The following is a 22,475-nucleotide window of genomic DNA, read 5'->3' on the forward strand; positions in this document are numbered from 1 at the left end:
AACACACATGAAACTAGGGCTGCGCCATATCATACCGTTCACGGTAATACTGGTATAATTTTGGGCAACAATAGGAAAATGAAATATGGCGATAGAATATGGGTAAAACGCCCATGTGCGGTGCCTTTGTTTACAGAAGCACATGGCGGATAAAGCATGGCGGCGATAGTGGATCGTTGAATGAAATAGATGAACCAGAACTGGTTTGTAAAAATGCTGCAGCTTCAGTGGTGTGGAACTGGTTTGGCTTTTGTCCGTCAGATACACAACAAAGCACTATTTTTGGTAGCACATGCTAGCGGGCCGTCGTTGTTACCGTGTTGTTTGGAAAATACGGCGCACTTAAAATCAATCCTTTGATTTTTCTGAAAATCGACAGTGCCCCTTATAATCCCGTGTGCCTTATGTACGAACTCTGGTTGTGTTTACTGACCTGGAAATGATTTTATGTGGTACACGAAAATCTGTCAGATGTTTCAGTACGACTTTGCTGAGCTACGAAGCCGCACCGCTTGATGGATTGTTGGAGCATTACGGCTATCGTAGGCGGAGCCTCGCGGAGTGATACGTACTGTGCTTCAACATAATATTACCGTATTTTAAGTTTAGTGGATATTATACATGGTTATGCTGAGGATGTGTCGGCCAGTTTCCACTGGAAACGCCTTTTGGTTAAACTGTCAGCGAGGAGTTTGCATTTGCACTGTTACATTTTTATATAACTTTAATGCACATAAGAAACAGCTGCTTGTTTAAGTGAAAATACATTGATGGGGATCTTTGCACTAATAAAGTTGAGGTGTTGTAAAGTATTTTGTCTGGTGTCAATTATATTGTCAGTTATATCGTTATCGCAAATGTTCAAATGTATATCGTGATAAATATTTTTAAGTCATATCGCCCTGCTCCAGTTTGCAGTACGTGTTTGAAATAAACTTGACCTTTCACCAGCAGGCTGGCTGTGATATTTTTTTTGCCTCTAAAGATCGTACTTAAAGGGAACATGATACTGCTGTAAGCCACATCATACTACTTATTATAAGGAGTATAATCAGTATGTAGTTTTAGTTTGCATTATACTTCTGAATTAAAGTGTGAAAATCATTAGATTTATTAGATAGGTTTGTATTATCCTATACTGCTGATTTACTGTTTCATGACATTTCATACTGCTGAGGTAAGAAGAGAATATTGTGTGCAGAGAGCACAGAGCACATTCAGCTTCACCCCCACCTTTGTTGGAAGCAAACAGGGAGCCAAGGTCATAACTCAGGCTCACTGAGAGTTAGAAAGTATGTGATGTTTAGGTTTTTACGACTAGGTGGGGGCCACTAGAGGCTATAAGAGCTTGAGTAACCCTCCACCATTTTGAGATTTGCTGTGACCCTCTTCGTGCATGTCTCCCCATCCGGATGGTTTGTGCTCATAAAGTGTTGAATTGTATGGAATAAAAGATTGTTGATTGAGCATTTATACACCGAGTATTGTCCTTCCTTCAGCCCAGAGATTAAAAGAATTGGGAGGATTTAACAATAGTATATGTCCTAATAAGGTTGCAAAAAAAACGGTTCTTATATCTCTAGTTGTGTTGCGTGTATGGGAACTTTGAAGTGAGATCTGTGCTCTGTGGTATTCAGCATCTCTCAGGGGCAAGCGGAAAGTGGTGTCCCCATAGTCCACCACCTGGACTGGTTTGGAAAAAGTGTCCTTACAATACATAGAAACCCGTATAGGTGTTTGTGTGTGTGTTTGTATATTTATATGTGTGTATATGTATCGCCAAAATCCAACAACAGTTGCCTCAAGGCACTTTCCCTTTTGTACATTTGAATTGACGCCTTTTTCTAGATTTCAGTGCTGCTCTGCCTGCCCTGACAGAATGCCACTGCAGTGTGTTTTTCTCTTTATTGCTTCTTGTCTCTGCCTGATCGTCTACACCTGTGTATTGTTCATTTTATGTATTAAAAGGTTGTGGTAATTATATGCATTTCAGTGAGAACATGTTGCAAAACTCTTCTCTTTCCTACCGGGTGACACTAGTTCACCCCAGTGAACAGCTGCAGAGACTAACCAGAGAAGAGGATTCACTTTATGACCCGTCTGTTTGGAACTGACTCAGCAGCCTGTAAGCAGCTACACTGACCTCCACAGAGGTGTTTTTATGTGATTCTACGAGCCACAAGAACCTAATTGAGATACTTGGATTAAATACTCGATGTGAGGATTTCAACAAATCATCACAGCCACATTGATGAAAAATATCTGAAAAGTAAAACCCTGACACTGGTCTGAATCACAATAAATGACTTAAAGTAAAAATAGGGCTTCAGGTTTTTAAGGTGCTTTTCAAAGTTAGCAGACTCAGAGCAGCTCTTCATTTGTACTTGCGTTAGTTACCACCCACCAACTCCACTTTTCACTCTGTGTTCTGCTCTCCAGCTATGAAACAAAGAAATATATTCCTCTTAAGCTGAAAATGATCCACTATGCTCACCACCTTGTCTAATAGATGTTTCTTCAGTGGTTATTAGGGCCATTTTGCTAAAACAGCTACCTGCTGTGTCAGGTACAATCTGTCAAGGAGTGACTGAACTGAAGCTGTAAAGTCATAAAACCAAACCAAGATAATACTGCAATGCTCAGCTGTTTCTCAGTTATCAGCTCTTAAATTGTTTTATTAAGGCATTTTATTACATGAACATAAAGGTCTCCATTCTGGCTTCAGGATCTGTGGTACCAAAATAACAAAAACAAAGCCTTAATGCCAATATCCATAACTAAACTAAACAGAGAGCTGGCAGAAAGGAAATATTTGCAGATCATTTCCCAGACAGTTATAGAGTGTATGTCTATAAAGAGATGTGTTTAGACGATAGACTGCATAAAACAACTGGCCGCACCTTCTGAGTTGAAAAATGAAGAAATAAGAATGTGCCTTAAACTTAGATTGTCTCTATGGGATACTGCTGTCATTATAAATGTATAAGTTCATGGAGAAATTCATGTCACCTGTTGTCCATGCTGCAATGTTAAATTTCTGTATATATGATTATGGTATGAAATACATTTCTCTAAATTCTAGTTTCAAATCCTATTAGTTCAGATTTTTATCCCGTAGACTTGAGTTTCCCTTAGTATCTCTAAGGATGCTGAAACAGGATGTGCTTAGCAGTGAACCTACCTTGTGATTGACAGTTAGGTACCACATAAATATGAGTGTCCCTTGGTTTCACACTTGCGATGTCTAGTTCACAAACCAATGGCCAAGTCTGTCTTTTATATGCACTCAGTGTCTTTTTTATAATCTTAGCTAAAACAACTTTGACACATAGAGGAGCTGGTTCTCAAAGAAACCAAAAAGCACCCAGAAGTAGTTTGAAACAAAATAACACTCACACTCACGTGATGCTGCCGAAAGTATTTGCTCGCCTGCCTTCACACATATATGAACTTAAGTGACATCCCATTCTTTTGATGTCGGCTCTGCAGCTGTAACAATTTCAAGTCTTCTGGGAAGGCTTTCCACAAAGTTTAGGACAGTGTTTATGGGAAATTTTGACCATTCCTACAGAAGCGCATTTGTGAGGTCAGAAACTGAAGTTGGATAAGAAGTCCTGGCTCACAGCCGCTGCTCTAATTCATCCCAAAGGTGGTCTGTCGGGTTGATGTCAGGACTCTATGTGGGCCAGTCAGGTTCTTCTGTACCAGACTCACTCATCGATGGGCCTGGCTTTGTGCAGTGGTTTACAGTCATGTTGGAACAGAAAGGGGCCATCCCCAAACACTCCCCTGCACCCAACTTGACATTTGGTACAACCTAGTCAGACGAGTACTGTTCTCCTAGCTCATCCATTGGATTGTCAGATTCAGAAGTTTGAATCGCCACTCCAAAGAGCACGTTTCCACTGCTCACGAGTCTTGTGGCAGTGTGTCTTACACCATTTCATCTAAGGCTTTGCATTGTAGTTGATGCTGTAGGATTTGGATCGAGCTGCGCAGCCATGGAAACCTATTTCATCTAGTTTGCTATGCACTGTTCTAGAGCTTATCTGAAGCCCACATGAAGTTTGGAAGTCTGTAGATATCATGATGAACCAAAACGTGATGGATTGTCAGTTCTTGCAGGTGCCTGGAGGAGAGGTAAACTGAACTACAGCAGTCTGATAATAATTTCACAACTAACCTGAACGATATCTCTCTCAGTCATCTGCCTGGTTTGTTGACATAATAAAAGAACACCCTCTGTGCAAAGATTAGTATCCAAAGACCTTTCTCTCCACCCACTTCCTGACAATGATGCCAAAAATTAAATGAGCAAGATATGTTGGTTTCACTCAAAGGCAATAATTACCTGGAAGCCAACAAGATTGAAGCAAAGACAGGAAAAAAGGACTGAACTGCAAGTCAGCATCAGAACTGGATCCTCGGTAAAATCATTTCCTCCACTAAAGTAAGAAATGTCAGATTCTGATTTACTGAGTATTACTGACATTGTTCAAACATTAAGAAGACTATTTAACACAAATTCCTTGGATAAACTCTGTGGGTAACTTTACACTGTTTATCCACATTTTCCTGCAGAAAATATTCCAGTTATTACATATTCATTACTTCTGTGTCTCATACTTTGCTCTTACTTGTTTATTGAACTGTATATTTCTATACCTTTGACGTTCCTCTTTCCTGATTGAAATTTTAAATTTATTTACAAAGTATTTTATGTTTATTAGATTATGTAGCACATGACATTAGACAGTTTTCCTGATATCTTATAAAGAAAGTAAGTTGTTAGAATGATGAAAGCATTGGAAATTCTGTTTTGTCCACATGTGCACTCCCTGTACACTACAGCATTTGCTATTTCAATTCACATAACTTTTCTTTCACTACAAATATTTCTTAGAGATTCGTCCAAACATTTATAGTGGGGCAAAAAAGTATTTAGTGAGCCACCGATTGTGCAAGTTCCCCCACTTAAAATGATGACAGAGGTCAGTAATTTGCACCAGAGGTACACTTCAACTGTGAGAGACAGAATGTGAAAAAAAAATCCATGAATTCACATGGTAGGATTTGTAAAGAATTTATTCGTAAATCAGGGTGGAAAATAAGTATTTGGTCACCTCAAACAAGGAAAATCTCTGGCTCTCAGAGACCTGTAACGTCTTCTGTAAGAAGCTTTTCTGTCCCCCACTCGTTACCTGTATGAATGGCACCTGTTTGAACTCATCATCTGTATAAAAGACACCTGTCCACAGCCTCAAACAGTCAGACTCCAAACTCCGCCATGGCCAAGACCAAAGAGCTTTCGAAGGACACCAGGAAAAGTATTGTAGACCTGCACCAGACTGGGAAGAGTGAATCTACAATAGGCAAGCAGCTTGGTGTGAAAAAATCAACTGTGGGAGCAATCATCAGAAAATGGAAGACATACAAGACCACTGATAATCTCCCTCGATCTGGGGCTCCACGCAAGATCTCATCCCGTGGGGTCAAAATGATCATGAGAACGGTGAGCAAAGATCCCAGAACCACACGGGGGGACCTGGTGAATGACCTGCAGAGAGCTGGGACCAAAGTAACAAAGGTCACCATCAGTAACACACTACAACGGCAGGGAATCAAATCCCGCAGTGCCAGACGTGTTCCGCTGCTGAAGCCAGTGCATGTCCAGGCCCGTCTGAAGTTTGCCAGAGAGCACATGGATGATACAGCAGAGGATTGGGAGAATGTCATGTGGTCAGATGAAACCAAAGTAGAACTTTTTGGTATAAACTCAACTCGTCGTGTTTGGAGGAAGAAGAATACTGAGTTGCATCCCAAGAACACCATACCTACTGTGAAGCATGGGGGTGGAAACATCATGCTATGGAGCTGTTTTTCTGCCAAGGGGACAGGACGACTGATCCGTGTTAAGGACAGAATGAATGGGGCCATGTATCGTGAGATTTTGAGCCAAAACCTCCTTCCATCAGTGAGAACTTTGAAGATGAAACGAGGCTGGGTCTTCCAAAATGACAATGATCAAAAACACACCGCCCGGGCAACAAAGGAGTGGCTCCGTAAGAAGCATTTGAAAGTCCTGGAGTGGCCTAGCCAGTCTCCAGACCTCAACCCCATAGAAAATCTGTGGCGGGAGTTGAAAGTCCGTGTTGCTCGGCGACAGCCCCAAAACATCACTGCTCTCGAGAAGATCTGCATGGAGGAATGGGCCAAAATACCAGCTACTGTGTGTGCAAACCTGGTAAAGACCTATAGTAAACGTTTGACCTCTGTTATTGCCAACAAAGGTTATGTTACAAAGTATTGAGTTGTATTTTTGTTATTGACCAAATACTTATTTTCCACCCTGATTTACCAATAAATTCTTTACAAATCCTACCATGTGGATTCATGGATTTTTTTTTCACATTCTGTCTCTCACAGTTGAAGTGTACCTCTGGTGCAAATTACTGACCTCTGTCATCATTTTAGGTGGGGGAACTTGCACAATCGGTGGCTGACTAAATACTTTTTTGCCCCACTGTATAGTTGGAAACAACTAATCACTAGACTCTATGTATTTGTTTGTCTCTTTACCTCTCAGGAATCTTTATAAATTAACTGTAACTTATGTCAGGATCTTCCTACTTATCAACAAACATTGGAAAAAAAAATGATAATGAATATCTTCTCATTTGTTTAATGGTGATGTCAGAAGAAATGTGAAAATACTGGAAAAAGTCTTACTCTGTTTCAGAGAATGGTCACTCATTAAGCAAAGAAAACATCTAGGAGTCTGCTGAAACTGATATAAAAATCCGATCCATTATTAAAACCTGGAAGGATCCACATAACTCTCCACTTAACCATTGCTATGTTTAACTGTGAAAGTAAGACAGTTTCCACATACATAATGCAGAGCACTTCTACATTCACTACCAGGTGAACTGGTCACACGGCACAACGCTGCAACAAGACATGAGGACTGTTTTCCAATCATGACGTTCCTACTTTATAAACACTCCACCTGCCTTCCGAAGCCTGGTTACATCTTCGTATTCCTCATTGTGTTTGTCCTGATTCTGATTATATACATCGTGGACATTCTGGATGTGAGTTTTTTTTTAATTATTTGTTTTTGTAATTAATTTACTAGTTAATTTTCTTAATTTTATTTACTTTCTCAAAATCAGAAATGAGAAAAGAAAGAGCAACTAGCACAATTTAAAAAAAAGGGGGGGGGGGGGGGTTGGGTGCATAATTTATTTTACAAAGACTCCTTTTGTAGCTTTGCTTCATTAGTTAATATAACTGAAGTAGAAACTTTAAGCTTTAAAGACTTCAACCCTGAAGTTATGGAGGACCTCGAGTACCAAAATGAACTTAATACATAATTAAATATTTGTGTTAATTAAATAAATATACAAATTATTCATTAGATGTTAATACAAAAAGTACTTAAAATTCAATAATAATAATAATAATAATACATTTTATTTATAGGCACCTTTAAGACCCTCAAGGTTACCTTACAATAGTACAGAACAGTAGCAGCAATACAATACAATAAAACGTGGCAAAATAAAATTTAGCCATAATGTGAATAACAAAAAACTAAAAAGCATGAAAGTATAAAAGCTGAGCAAGGTAAAAATGGACTAAGACAGAATCAGCTGTATGAAATTTTGAATAGATACAATACAATACAATACAATACAATACAATACAATACAACTTTATTTGTATAGCACATTTAAAACCAGAGGTAGCCAAAGTGCTTCACATAATCCAATAAAATAGTAGTAAAGTACAAAGGTAGATAAGCTAGCAGGTGGGAGGCATTGATTAACGATTAAGTACGTAGATAAGCAAGCAAGACTTAATGATTAAAACAATAAAACAATATAAGCAAAAGAGAGGAAAGGGGAGGGCAAGAAGGGACACTTAAAAGGCCTGCTCGAGCCAGACACGTGAATGGTATGAGGGAGGTTATTCCAGAGGTTAGGTGCAAATGAAGCAAAGGCACAGTCACCTCTGGTTTTCAGCCGTGACCTAGGTTGCACCAAGAGCAATTGGTCAGACGATCTCAGCGTTCTACTGGGGGTATACACGCTAAGGAGATCAATAAGGTAGCTAGGTGTGATGTTATTTATGATTTTATAATTAAGCAGTAGGATTTTGAAATCAATGCGGTATTTAATTGGAAGCCAGTGGAGGCCAGTGAGAATTGGGGTGATAGACTCAAACCTTACGAGTACCAGTTAGAAGGCGAGCCGCGGCGTTTTGGACGAGTTGCAATCTATGAAGAAGGGCAGAATGAAGCCCAGTGTATAGGGAGTTGCAGTAGTCTAACCTGGATGTGACAGGCATTGATAAGCTTTTCTACATCCTCATGTGGTAAGTATGTCTTGGCCTTAGAAATTAAACGAAGTTGATAGAAAGAAGATTTAATAACAGAGGACACATGTTTCTCAAACTTAAAGGAGCCGTCCAGGTAAACACCCAAATTACTTGCGGAATCGGAAATCAGCAAAGGGCCCGAGGACACCAGTTAGATGGGCTCCAGGGGTGTGACTGTCAAAGATTACAATTTCCGCTTTCTTGTTATTAAGGATAAGGGAATTGCTCAGCAGCCAGTCTTTAACTTCATTTATACAATCGAAGAAGCGAAGCATCGATGAAGTATCATCCTCAGTCAATTCAAAATAAATATGAATGTCATCCACGTAGCAATGATCAGAGAGTTTGTACTTGTCAATAATACGACCAACGGGTAACATATATAGAGAAAACAGCACAGACCCCTGAGGGACACCACAGGTAACGGGGGCAGTGGAAGAGGAGTAGGTACCCATCGTGACAGAGAAGGACCTCTCCGATAAGTAGAATTTAAGCCAACTAAGGGCCATACCCGTAATGCCAACCAGATGTTCAAGCCTCATTAAGTGGATATTATGGTCCACCACATCAAAACCAGAGGACAGGTCCAACAAAATGAAGACCGCGGGGCACCCAGAGTCAGTAATTACAAGATCATTGAAGACCCTCAAGAGTGCCGTTTCCGTAGTTTAAACCCAGACTGGAATTTATCCCAGATGTTATTCACATTCAGATAGGTCTGAAGTTGTGATAGGACTATCTTCTTGAGGATTTTTGACAGGAACGGAAGTTGCGAGATAGGTCTGTAGTTAGCGAGGTTTGAGTGATCTAGGGAACGATTTTTAAGACCAGGTTTCACTACGGCATGTTTAAAGGCAGCCGGAACACAACCCAGTGACAAAGAAAGATTGATTAGTGATAATATACAAGGCCCAATTACATTAAATCCCTCCTTAATAATGTGAGATGGGAGAATGTCGTGAACGGCCAATAATTCCCTTAAGGGTAGGAAGTGACACTGGTTCGAACTGAGCAAGTGTCATAGAGCAGCGTAAATCAGGGGCTTGGCACATCACCGGAGCTTTTAAGGTAGAAATTTTATCAGTGAAGTGATTTAAAAACTGCTCACAAAGATGAACAGTGGGTTTTAAGATGTGATTTAAAAGTGATGAGAGAGTTTGTGGTCCGGAGATCTGGTGGAAGTGCATCCAAAGTCTCGGGGCAGAACGGCTAAAGGCTCTGAGTCCCATGGCAGTCAGGCAACCAGGTGGAACAGACAGAAGGGAAGCTGAAGCAGAGCGGAGTGTACGAGGAGGCGAGTATGTGTGGAGAAGATCAGATAAATATGGAGGAGAGAAATTGACACGGAGGTGAACTGGAAGCCAGTAGAGCTGTTTATGAACAGGTGTTATACGTTCAGTGGATCTCATTCTGGAAACAACAAGTGCAGCTGTGTTTTGAACTGGCTGCAATTTATGGAGCGATTTATCAGGTAGACCATAGAGAAGAGAATTACTGTACCTTCCGTTTCTATTGCTCACCAATTTTTTTAATAAATGGCTCATGTTTTGTTTCCATGTGTCTGTTTTTGGTCCACAATCCAACCTCCACACAGTCTGCAAACACAGACTCTGACACAGGATTTGTGGTCCGAGACTTGAAAAAATACTTGTAAACAATTTAAAGCACAGCACCCAAATTTTTCCACAGACTTACAAGCAAATAATGTGTTTGTTATAAGCTTTAACCTTCTGCCCAAGGTTCAAATTCTGAGGTTGATTCAAGTTTCTGTAATAATGCACTGTAAGTAATGATGTACTGTATGTGCAGCCATACTATGATTCATATCAAATCAAGGGAGGTTGAAACACATCTGTTGATCACTTTTTGAAGTATATTTGTAGTGAGCAGCCACCTATAATTCTATATACTTAAACATTACTGTTATGGCTGTGCTGTGTGGCAGGCAGGCAGGAGAAAGGACCCAAAATGCAGGACTCTCAAAACGGGACTGGAACTCAAAATGCAGCTTTATTGCTGGCAAAACGTCCTCGTAAAATAAACTCACAAAAGCAACACAAAACAAAACTCAGAACAGAGGCGCTGGAAGCCTCGACATAACAAACACACAGCATGTTGAGGGTATGACACGACAGAGAACAAAGGAAAACACAGGGCTTATATGCACTGTACTCCTGTTTCCCATTCTCTGATTACTATCAGAGAATGGGAAACAGGAGTACAGCTGGGAGAGATTAGGGCTAACAAGACAGGGGCAGGTAAAACTGAATACACAGACATAGGACTTGGACTAGCAAAATAAAACAGGAAATACGAAACAAATCACAAAAACGCAAACTTGACACCGAGAGACAGACTGAAAGAATATAACACATGAAACAGAGAAGACAGTGACTTAAACTAGAGGCCAGAACAACAAATAACGTCAAAAGAACACAACCATGAATAACCCTTAATACAAAATCAGACCAGCACAACTCAAAAATCCGATCAAATCATAATTTAGAAAAAACCCAAAACAGAAACAGAAAATGCTTTTGACCCAGAACCGTGACAATTAGATTGTTTACTTTTAATTGATAACTACTTTGTAAGTGTACAGCATGCTTGCCTTACTGATAAAAAATATCTGCTGAAAAAAGTTATTAATCAAATATATAGAATAGAATTGAATAGAATAGAATAGAATTCAACTTTATTGTCATTGCACATGCACAGGTACAGGGCAACGAAATGCAGTTTGCATCCATCCAGAAGTGCTTTAGTGATATAGATATATTACAATATATATTAGCAATAATATAGATATGTGAATATATTACAGAAATGGGTCTATTATGGTATGTTATAATGTACACGGTATGAAGTATGTTGTGAATATTCTATAACTATAACAGGCTGTAGTGAGTACAAGCTATGAACAGGATATAAATTCTCTCTTCTGTAGCTCGGCATTAGCTGTGCTGTTGTTTGGTTTTAGGCAGCTGGTTAAGAGGAAAACTCAAAGTGATAGATTAAGGCAGCAGTCTTTACTCTTTTTGAAACTGGACAATGGATCAAGCAAGGCTAAAAATACACAGAACAGTATTATATGTATTCATTCCATGATTATTCTATTGAAAAACAAGGTGGCAGACAAACTGCATTAACCTATGAAAAACAATGAAAGAAGGGATACCTGCACAAAAATAATCTTTCATCATATTATGTTAAAAACTAAAGCTGAATTATGAATGAGTATATTTGCTATTTTTTGTATTTGCCACACAAATTTTTCAGTTTTGGGATAAACTGGACATCACCATCATCATCCCAGGAGCTGCCACTGTCACCCAACCTGCTGACATGTATTCTAACTTCTGCAAGTTAAAACCACTGTCCCCTGAGGAAGCTCTTGAAGAACACCTTGTACTAGAGTCCATCGCTTGGCCTAAAACTCCACCATTACCATCTCCTCTTTCTCTGAACAACACCAGTGATCCAGCCCATAGCACCTTCACCATTCTCCCAAGGAAGAGGGGAGAACAGTGGTACATAGGTGATAAACTGGAGGTTATGATAAAAATGTATGACTTTCAAGGCTATCCAAAGAAGTCCGGCGGAGATGTCTTACTAGCCCGGCTGCACAACTTGACTCTTGGTGCAGGTGCTGCAGGGCATATAACAGATTATCTCAATGGCACCTACTCTGCTGTATTCTCTCTACTCTGGGAAGGAAGTGCACAGGTTCAGGTAATGCTAACACTCATCTTGAATGTGATTGTAGGGACCAAATATGTCTGTGAAGGTTCTCAGTCATCCAGGTCATCGTAGTCTAAGGAGCTTGGAAAGACAAGCGTCTGGACTTCTTTAAGTTGCTTGAAGACGTTTCACCTCTCATCCGAGAAGCTTCTTCAGTTCCAGGGTCAAATGGTGGAGAGTCCCAGATTTAAACCTTGAGGGAGTATCCGCCCAAAGAGGGACAAAAGGACCCCTGATGATCCTCTATCTAATCACATGAGCCAAGGTGTGAAAATGGGTGTGGGTAACAATCAGCCAGAGTTTCGGGTGAGCCCATTGTGAAACCTGGCCCAACCCTATCATGTGATTTCCTGAGGTCAGATGGCCCAGGATGTGAGTGGGCGTTAAGGCGTCTGGGAAGGATCTCAAAACTGGATTATAGATGGCAGAGAGTTGGTGTCGTAAACCCCGCCTCTGTTCAAAGATGGTCGCTCACAGTGGACATAGATGCTTCTTTCACTCCTCTTTCAAACCATCTGAAGGTTCTCAGTCACAGACATATTGCCTGTTTATTGGTCATAATATTGACATATTGGTCATCCATCCTTTTGTCCCGCTTTGGGCGGATACTCCCACAGGGTTTAAATCTGGGACTCTCCACCATTTGACCCTGGAACAGAAGAAGCTTCTTGGATGAGAGGTGAAACGTCTTCAAGCAACTTAAAGAAGTCCAGACGCTTTTCTTTCCAAGCTCCTTAGAGTAGGGACCTCTTTCTTTCACTGTCTGTCCTTTTTTCAATCACTGGAAAATTTATCAAGGTTAAATTCAAGGTCAAGCTTATAACCGCAAAAAATGCGCGTGCTCTTTGTGAGCTCGTTCCCGGCTCGTAACCAGCGCGTTCTGCCGTCAAGGGCGATCATTGGTTAAATGTGATCATGTGACTGATGCAAGCCAGATCCTTTTATTTAGCAAAACTGTGATTAATAGTTAAATATTATTGTTGAGGGGCACAGACAGGACTCCGCACGCACACACACATAAAAAAAAATAATTTTTTTTTTTTAAAAAGTTGTCTCACCAAAAGGGCACTGTGGGCACCCATCAGGAAAGGGACGGGTGCTCAAGCCCCTCTATCCCCCCCTCTGCACTTCACTTTGTGTTAAATACATCACTGAGCTCAGCTGTGGTACCTGCATGCCTCAAAACCACGAAAATCATCCCGGTGCCAAAGAAGTGCACTCAATGACTACCGGCCGGTGCCACTTACGCCCATCTTCACAAAGTGCTTTGAGAGGCTGGTATTGAGGCACATTAATACACAACTTCCACCAAATCTGGACCCACTACAGTTTGCATACAGCCCAAACCCCTCCACAGACGGTGCCATTTTGTCTGCTCTTCACCTTTCTCTCTCCCATCTTGACAAAAAGGACACTTATGTCAGAATACCGTTTTCTGACTTCAGCTCAGCATTCAACACAGTCGTTCCCCAGGAGCTGGTAAAGAAGTTGGACTGACAAGGATAAACACCCCCCTCTGCAATTGGATCTTGGACTTTCTAACTAGGAGATAAAACCTCAGACTGAGTACAGGATCGCCGCAGGGCTGTGTGCTTGATCCACTGCTGTTCACCCTGCTAACACATGAGAATACTACACAGTACAGCTCAAATCACATCATCAAGTTTGCAGATGACACAACAGTGGTGGGTCTCATCACCAACAACGATGAGTCTGAATACATAGAGGAGGTACAACACCTGGTGGACTGGTGTCAGAATAACAACCTGTCTCTAAATGTTCAGACGACTAAAGAGATGGTTGTTAACGTCAGGAAGAGCTCAATGACCAACACCCACTGCACATCATCTGCTGTTAAGATGGTCAACAGTGTGAAGTTCCTGGGTGTGCACATATCAGATGACCTCTCTTGGAACCTGAACACCACCAGCATCATGAAGAAAGCCCAACAGTGTCTTTCTTAGGAAACTGAAGAAGGCCAGTCTCCCTCCTCCCATCCTCACATCAGTCCTCTGCTGCTACATACTATCTAGTAAGGAAACTGCACCCTCGCTGAAAAGAAGTCTCTGTAGCGGATGGTGAGGACAGCAGAGAGGGTCATTGGAGGCCCTCTCCCACCCATCTCCCAACTCTATGACAGACACATCATCCGACGTGCGAACAGCATAGTGAAGGACACTTTCCACCCCTCACATGCACCGTTCTCCTTCTTTCCATCTAGCAGACGGTTTTGAAGGATCAAAACTGTAACAGGAGACACTGCAAGAGCTTCTTCCCCCAAGCAGTCAGAGCCCTCAACTTGATACCACCAAAGGACTGATAAACACATACACCTTTACAAACACCTTACAATACTCGTGAAAAAACTCAAAAACAACAAAAACTTACACAGTCCACCTGGGAACGATATGCTTATTTGCACACTCAGTCACGTAGGGACTAAACACATATCTAAACTAAACTACATTTGCACATCTTGCACATGTCTTTGTCGTGTCTCGTCTGTAATATCCTGACAATGACTCAACCTGGTATTCAATATCACTGCACAATCCACTTTGTATTGTCTCTGTCCTGTCTTTGTTTGTCGTACAGTTAGTATTGTATAGTTAGTAATTAGTACCTTTGTATCCCTTAATTTTACCAAGATTTAGCACGTTATTTATTTGTTGTTTCTAGTTTTATATCTCTTGGAGACATATCTTTCATATACTTACAAAGGCGCTGTGGGGGGAACAGGATGAAACAGAATTTTGGCACACTGTATACTGTGTATACTGCTGTATTGACAATAAAGCTCTTGAATCTTGAAGGTTGTGACTTTTGGTAACACACGTGTGGCCAGAGCTTCTTCAGATCTTTGGTTGAAGAGACAGGGTGACAGGGAAAACCCTTGTTGCAGTTCGGTGCGACTTGAAACCCACAAGATGTATTCTGAATATGGTCCCATCTCGTTTACTGAAAGATGTTTTTGACACTGTGGGTATGAGTTTACTGTCTACTGTCAATAGCAGTCTTCAGTCTGAGTGTGTCCCTACCGACTTTAAACATGCAGTGGTGGAACCTATTAAAAGACCTAACCTGGATCCAGCAGTTTTATCCAACTACAGACCAATTTCTAAATTGCCTTTTCTTTCTAAAGTCCTAGAGAAACTTGTCTTTCTTCAGCTCCAGACCTTTCAAGATAAAAATGGTGTTGGGTCTGTGTTTCCACAAGCCCCGCTGGTTTTAGAGACTTATTCCCCACCCCCTCCTGGTGACCAGGTGATGACTCTGTCCCCGGACAGCGTGAGGAGATCCCTCAGCAGGATCAATGCACGTAAAGCTCCGGGTCCTGACAACATTCCTGGTCGTGCACTGAGAGACTGTGCAGTGGAACTCACTGATGTCTTCACAGACATCTTCAACATATCACTCATCCAGGCTGTCGTCCCCACATGTTTTAAAGCCACCACAATCATTCCGGTCCCAAAAAAGTCATCTCCCTCCTGCTTTAATGACTACCGTCCTGTTGCACTTACTCCCATCCTGATGAAGTGCTTCGAACGACTAGTCATGCAACACATCAAGACTGTCCTGCCCCCCTCCCTGGACCCCTTCCAGTTTGCGTATCGGCCCAATCGCTCAACCAATGATGCCATCTCCACTGCACTCCACTCAGCACTCACACACCTGGACAAAAAAGACTCATATGTTCGAATGCTGTTCATAGATTTCAGTTCAGCATTCAACACTATAATCCCCCAACAGCTCACTCAAAAACTGGTCCAGCTGGGGCTCAACACCTCACTGTGCAACTGGCTGTTGGATTTCCTCACCGGAAGACCTCAAGCAGTACGGGTCGGCAGTAATACATCCAGCACCATCATTTTAAACACGGGGGCCCCGCAGGGATGTGTGCTGAGCCCCCTCCTCTTCACTCTGCTGACCCATGACTGCACTCCATCACACAGCTCCAACCTCTTCATCAAGTTTGCGGACGACACAACGGTGGTGGGTCTCATTAGCAACAGGGATGAGACCGACTACAGAAGTGAGGTGAGACGCCTGGCCACGTGGTGTGCTGACAACAATCTCTCTCTGAATGTGGAGAAGACGAAGGAGATTGTTGTGGACTTCAGGAGAATGCACACCCAACATGCTCCTCTGACCATTGACGGAGCGTCTGTGGAGAGAGTGAGCAGCACCAAGTTCTTGGGTGTGCACATCACAGAGGATCTCTCCTGGACGTACAACACCACAGCACTGGCCAAGAAATCACAGCAGCGTCTCTTCTTTCTCCGCAAACTAAGAAGAGCAGGAGCTCCAGCCCCCATCATGTACACTTTCTACAGAGGCACCATCGAGAGCATCCTGTCGAGCTGCATCACTGTGTGGTTTGGAGCCTGCAATGCGTCCTGCCATAGAACCCTCCAACGCATAGTGAGAGCTGCAGAGAGGATCATTGGTGTCTCTCTCCCCTCCCTCCAGGACATTTACAGCACCCGTCTCACTAAAAAAGCCCTTTGCATAGCGGCTGATCCCACGCACCCAATGCAAAGCTTCTTCAAGCTGCTGCCGTCAGGGAGGAGACTGCGGAGTCTCCAGGCCAGGACCAGCAGGCTGAAGGACAGCTTCATCCATCAGGCTGTCAGGAAGCTTAACTCCCTCCCGATTCTGCCCCCCTCTCCCCTCTCTCCTCCACGGTCTCACTGAACTCTGTCACACACACACACACACTCACTCTCTGACGCACTCACTGGCCTGCTCCAGTCACTTTGTGGAGCATTGGACTGCCATTACCTCATAAGACTTTGCTGTTACACTATCTCTTACCGTACACTACTAAATCTCCATTTGCACTATTTGCCTATTTTGCACCACTATGCCTTCTTACTTGAATATTGTATATTGTATATTGCATAGCTTTTTTTTGTTATACGTAAAATTGTATTGTATTTATTTAAATTTTTACTTTTTAATTATTTTATTTGCATTTTTCTAATCACTAGGGTTTGAGAGTAACGCAATTTCTATTCTGTGTATGTCCTGTACATGTGGCAGAATTGACAAATAAAGTTGACTTGACTTGACTTGACTTGACTTATTCATCATGAAAGAAAACAAGACAGTCAGCGATCGATCGATTACTTGCAAGGGAGGCCTCGTCTGTGTCCGCCACGAAAATGACCCCAAATCCGGCCTCCGATTGCTGCCTTTTATTGGGAACACAGTTCACACAAAACAATAGTACCTCCCCTCATAACCCCCCTTGGTTACAAAGACAAGGCAATGTGTGTGTGTGTGTGTGTGTGTGTGTGTGTGTGTGTGCAAAATGTCTTGTGCTTAAGACTCTACGTGAAAGTTAAAATATATATATGCTCAGTGCACAATGATAAATAGTGTATACAGTTACATAGTTATACATATCATACAAAAGTCCCCCAGGGGTCCATTCTTGGTCCAGTTCTCTTTTCTATTTATATGCTCCCTATGGGTTCAATTTTTAAAAAACAATTCCATTGTTATGCAGACGACTCACAGATTTACCACTGAAATGTAAATCTGTGAGTGCTCTGAAGGTTTTGCTAGATTGTTTGGAGGATGTTAAGGCATGGATGGCTTTAAACTTCCTAAAGCCAACCCAACAGAAAACAGAGGTGATTGTGTTTGGTCCACTGCGACTTTGGCCCTTTAAATATAAAAAAAACCTTTGCTAGGAACCTATGAGTGTTTTTCGACTCTAATGTTTGACAAACAGATTAATGTTGTAATCAAGTCCAGTTTCTTTCATCTTTGACTACTTGCCAAAGTGAGGCCATTTTTCTGTTTTGGAGACTTTGAGAGAGCTATCCATGCCTTCATTTCATCTTGCCTCGACTACTGTAATAGTCTTTACTCTGGTGTTAGTCTGTCATCAGTTAGCCATCTGCAGCTGGCCCAAAATGCTGCAGCACGGTTACTAACTGGCACACGCAAGCGAGACCACATATCTCCCATACTGGCTGTGGTGGGGCGTGTCCTGTGGTGCTGTGCAGGGAGGGCGGACGCACCTGCACGGCATCCCTATTCACGCCCGCCCAGTTAAAAACACGGGGAGTCAGGGGTTTGGAGTGTGGTGTGTTGTGATGTTAAATAAAATGGCTCAAAACCTATGATCCCTGGACCCGCCATGTCTCATTCCCACCACACTGGTGCCCAAACCCAGGACGCGGGAGAGGCTGCTCGAGCCAGGAGTGGCGGAGGAACCGCGCGAGAGGCTGCTCGTGCCGGGAGTGGCGGCGACGAAGGAGCCGCGCGAGGGGCTTCTCGAGGCAGCAGCAGCAGCAGCAGCAGCGGCGGTGCGTGAGCTGCGCCAGCTGGGAGAGGCAGCGGCGGAGAGGCCGGTGTGTGGTGTGGTCCGGCGTGCTGGACGCCTGCCCAGCTGTCCATGAGCCCCGGCTCAATGCCACGCCGGCTGTGTCGCTGCTTGCCACTGTCATGGTTCTCAAGATCTGGAGAGGTCGTGGTGTGTGTGTTTTTTGTCTTCGCCTCTCCCACCAGGGCGGAACTGGACCTTGAGTCCCCGCCTCTGAACCTGCCCTGAACACACACCTGTGGCTCATTCACACTGATCCTGGCAGACTACTTAAGATGGCAAGAGAGGCTGCTTCCTCGCTGGAGCGTAACACTACCTAGCGTCAGTGTGGCCTAGCCTTTGGAAGTATTTCTTGTGATCACCTAGAGGTTCCTCCTCACGTTGTTTTTCTCTGTGTACAGGCCTTCTAGATTCCCTGCCCGTCTTCCCTGCTGTCTGGATTTCTGTGGATGTGTGTGAGTGAGCGTTTTGGAGTGGTCATTCAGAGTGAGTTGTGGATTAAGTTGAAGAGGAGCATATGTACCCCGCCTTGGACCTTCCCCTCGGACCCCCCTCCACCCCCCGGAGCCCGGTGTTATCTGTCTCACTGTATATATGTAGATATCCTCACTTGGTGCCGCACTGAAAATAAACCCTCACCTTCTCTCTAAACTTCAGAGTCCTGCAAGTGAGTGCTCTGCCTAATAATCTGTGACAACCACATGGGTGGCCTCCGGTCCAGCTCCGTGGGCGACCCTTGGACCCACTTCATCACCGGCGCCGCTGGATGCATGGGCGGCCACCAGAACAGACACCTCCCTGTCGCTTGGCCAGGGCCCGGGGGCGCCGCCGGTCCAGGCTGATCCCCTCTCCCGCTCGCGGTGGGTGGAGTAGGTTTGGCCGGATGGCTCCCCGGCCTCAGTCGAGCGATGGGGGTATGTGGTGGGGCGTGGCCTGCGGTGCCGTGCAGGGAGGGCGGACGCAGCTGCACGGCATCCTTAATCACTCCCGCCCAGTTATAAACACGGGAACTCAGGGGTTTGGAGTGTGGTGTGTTGTGATGTAAATAAAATGGCTCAAAACACTGATCACTGGACCCGCCGTGCCTTATTCACACCACACTGGCATCATTGCACAGGCTGCCAGTTAGTTTTAGAATTAATTTTCAGATTTTATTATTTGTTTTTAAGGCTTTGCACAGATTAGCACCCTCATAGCTTTCTGATCGCTTAAATTGGTACAATTTCATGATTCTTTTTCTTAACTCTTATCATGTCTCCCTATGTTTTTATTTTTTAATTATCTTAATTGTACAGCAATTGTGATATAATTGTGATATATAAATACATTTGACTTTGTCATTGTCTTCATGCTTGCATGCATGTAATCTGAATGAATTACTTACCATCAAAAAGAAAGTCTGTTCTAAAAGGTTGTCGTCATTATACATATTTATGTGATACTGTTTCAACACTCTGATTCTTTGTCCTACCAGGTGATATTGGTTCATCCCAGTGAGGCAGTCACAGAGCTGCGCAGGATGAACAAAGAGGAACCTGACAGGATCTTCTTCAAGAGCCAGTTCCGCTCAAGCTTGTTCACTAGAACGACCACGTGTAACGTATGTTTACGTCCAACTGAGCAGCCTGTGTGTAACTACACTGACCTCCATACAGGTGAGCCATGGTTCTGCTACAAGCCAACAAATCTGAGTTGTAATGCCAGGATCAGCAACTACAATGGAGGATATAAAAAAAACCTGACAACTATGGAGAAGCTTTTTCAGAGGTGAGCATTATCTGTGGTGTTAAATTTCTGGAGTGACTAAAAATGTATATACTGTGCATAATACATTTAATTTTCTAGTTCAAAAAGATGTTCTTTCCAAATTTTGTGAAGATGTTAATTGTGTATGCTTTCCTTCAGAGGTGTAAATATGAAAGTCTCCATTCCGGCTTCAGGACCAGCCAGCGTCACCATTTTGCCAAAACAGAAAGGTACGCTAACATCTATATCTCCATAATGAAATATTTAAAAAAGGTTGTGATATATATTATAAGCAGTTGGCAGGTCAAACATTAATAAATAAATAAATTAAAACTCCCACAACATTTACTAGCATCTTCTTGATATTGGACACCTATAGGATGTGTCAAGGTTATTTTAAGAGTAAGTGATCAGGAGATCTGGAGAACTTTATTGATGCGTTATTGATAACACTAACAGCTGGGGGTGTTCTTATGAAAGCATAGTTCAAGATGTGGATGAAATTAACTTACCGTAGGGGTCTCTTATAAAATTACAAAGAAACTTCTGGGAATTGGGCAGTGCAGTGAGGTTTACCTCATTAAAATTAGATTGATCTCTCATGTAGAAGGGCAGATCGTTGGAAGCCAATCAATGACTAGTAATGGGAATTGAAAATAGCACAGTGATTCTGCTATAGAAACATGGACAGGGAGAAACAGAGGTGGCAACCTGACTGCTCATTAGTTTCTTACAAGTTGAAGTTCAGGTTCTGGCTGCTGGGCTGGGGTCAGCTTTAACATCATTCTAGAACACGCCATCGACCAGATGTTTCATGAAATCAAAATTAGAAAAATACAGCAATACATTTGTAAGAATTTGACTTGGGTTTGAATGCTACAGACAGGTTAAAGAAAGGCTTTGTTTTGGTCTTTTCATTTTAAGTTAAAAACACACACAATTATTTGTTTTCCTGCTTACCAGGTCAGTCAGAGGTGAGCAGCAGCAGTGGGGGGTCTAAACCCTCTGGCTATTACTACCAGGGTGTGTGGCGAGCACTAGATGGTTCCACAGTTCAACAGTTCAACACTTCCTCAGCCATCACTCAGTGTCTGAAAGGAAAGGTGGTCCATATGTATGGAGACTCCACAATGAGGCAGTGGTTTGAGTACCTTAATGCATCACTACCAGGTAGCTTCTCTGCAAACCCTTCTGTAAACCAACATTATGATGTTCACCCCATTTTATTCATGTAGCTTAACTTATTCCCTTTGGAATTCTTTTAGATCTAAAGGAGTTTAACCTGCATAGCCCCAAGTCTATCGGACCTTTAATGGCGCTGGACTATGCAAACAATATCTTTGTGACGCACCGCGCCCACGGTCCTCCTCTGCGTACTGTCAATGTCCCATCCATGGAGCTGCATTATATTGCCAATGAGCTGGACAATGTGGTTGGAGGTAGTAACACTGTAGTAGTTTTTGGCATCTGGGCACACTTTGACAATTTCCCTATTGAGTTCTACATCCGTCGACTGATGTCCATTCGCAGGGCAGTGGTAAGGCTACTGTCCAGGGCTCCAGGCACTGTGGTTGTCATTCGGACTGGAAATCCCAAATCTTTTACACCCTCTGGTGCATTTGTCAACAGCGACTGGTACACTTTTCAGCGGCTAAAGGCACTCAGGGCTGTGTTCAAAGGCTTCAATGTCCATCTGGTCGATGCCTGGGAGATGGTTCTGGCCCACCACCTGCCACACAACATGCACCCACAACCTCCAATTATCAAGAACATGATTAATGTTCTTTTATCCTACATATGTCCTCAAAAGGTTGGATAGATGTGTTTCAGCAGCCTATGCAGACACATCTTATCTATAATATGTATGCTTCAAATTCATAGGAGCAGACTATGGTGGCACATAATCTTAATAACTTTTTTGTTATGACAACAATAATTCATTTGAAACATGAGGGGGGGGATGCAAAGCTGACATATTCCAATGTCTTCCTAAGAGAGGAAGCACCTGACAAATTATGCTGTCTCTAAGTTTGATTTTATGTAATTATATTTGAGCAGGTCGACTAATTACATCAGTCAGTCTTTCCCAGGCTGTGAGCAATCAACATAACTCTAGTACTGTCCATCTAGCTGGTTATTACAGTTGACTGCCAGCCTTCAATTTGTTTCTTCATTTTGCAAAATTTTGTAATTCCTTGTTTGAAAATACCGTGCACACTTTCTTGTTTTGTTTTTACATTGCAGATTGCTTGGAAAACCAAAGTGAAGT

The 22,475-nt window shown here is 42.6% G+C and overlaps 1 protein-coding gene across 1 annotated transcript; it reads left to right on the plus strand.

Moving 5' to 3' along the window:
* Positions 1-6,980: 6,980 nt before the first annotated feature.
* LOC146614414 (NXPE family member 3-like) lies at positions 6,981-22,025 on the plus strand. The gene is made up of 7 exons (XM_085375625.1): positions 6,981-7,094; positions 11,463-11,475; positions 11,702-12,114; positions 19,935-20,227; positions 20,366-20,436; positions 21,170-21,376; positions 21,472-22,025. Exons 1-7 carry the CDS (start codon positions 6,981-6,983, stop codon positions 22,023-22,025), a joined length of 1,665 nt encoding a protein of 554 aa, XP_085231751.1.
* Positions 22,026-22,475: the final 450 nt, after the last annotated feature.

Source organism: Diplotaxodon limnothrissa, linkage group LG17 (genome assembly GCF_057381915.1).
Source record: "Diplotaxodon limnothrissa isolate DT_005_m linkage group LG17, D_limnothrissa_male_GT1.1, whole genome shotgun sequence".
In the NCBI taxonomy this organism is placed as follows: domain Eukaryota; kingdom Metazoa; phylum Chordata; class Actinopteri; order Cichliformes; family Cichlidae; genus Diplotaxodon; species Diplotaxodon limnothrissa.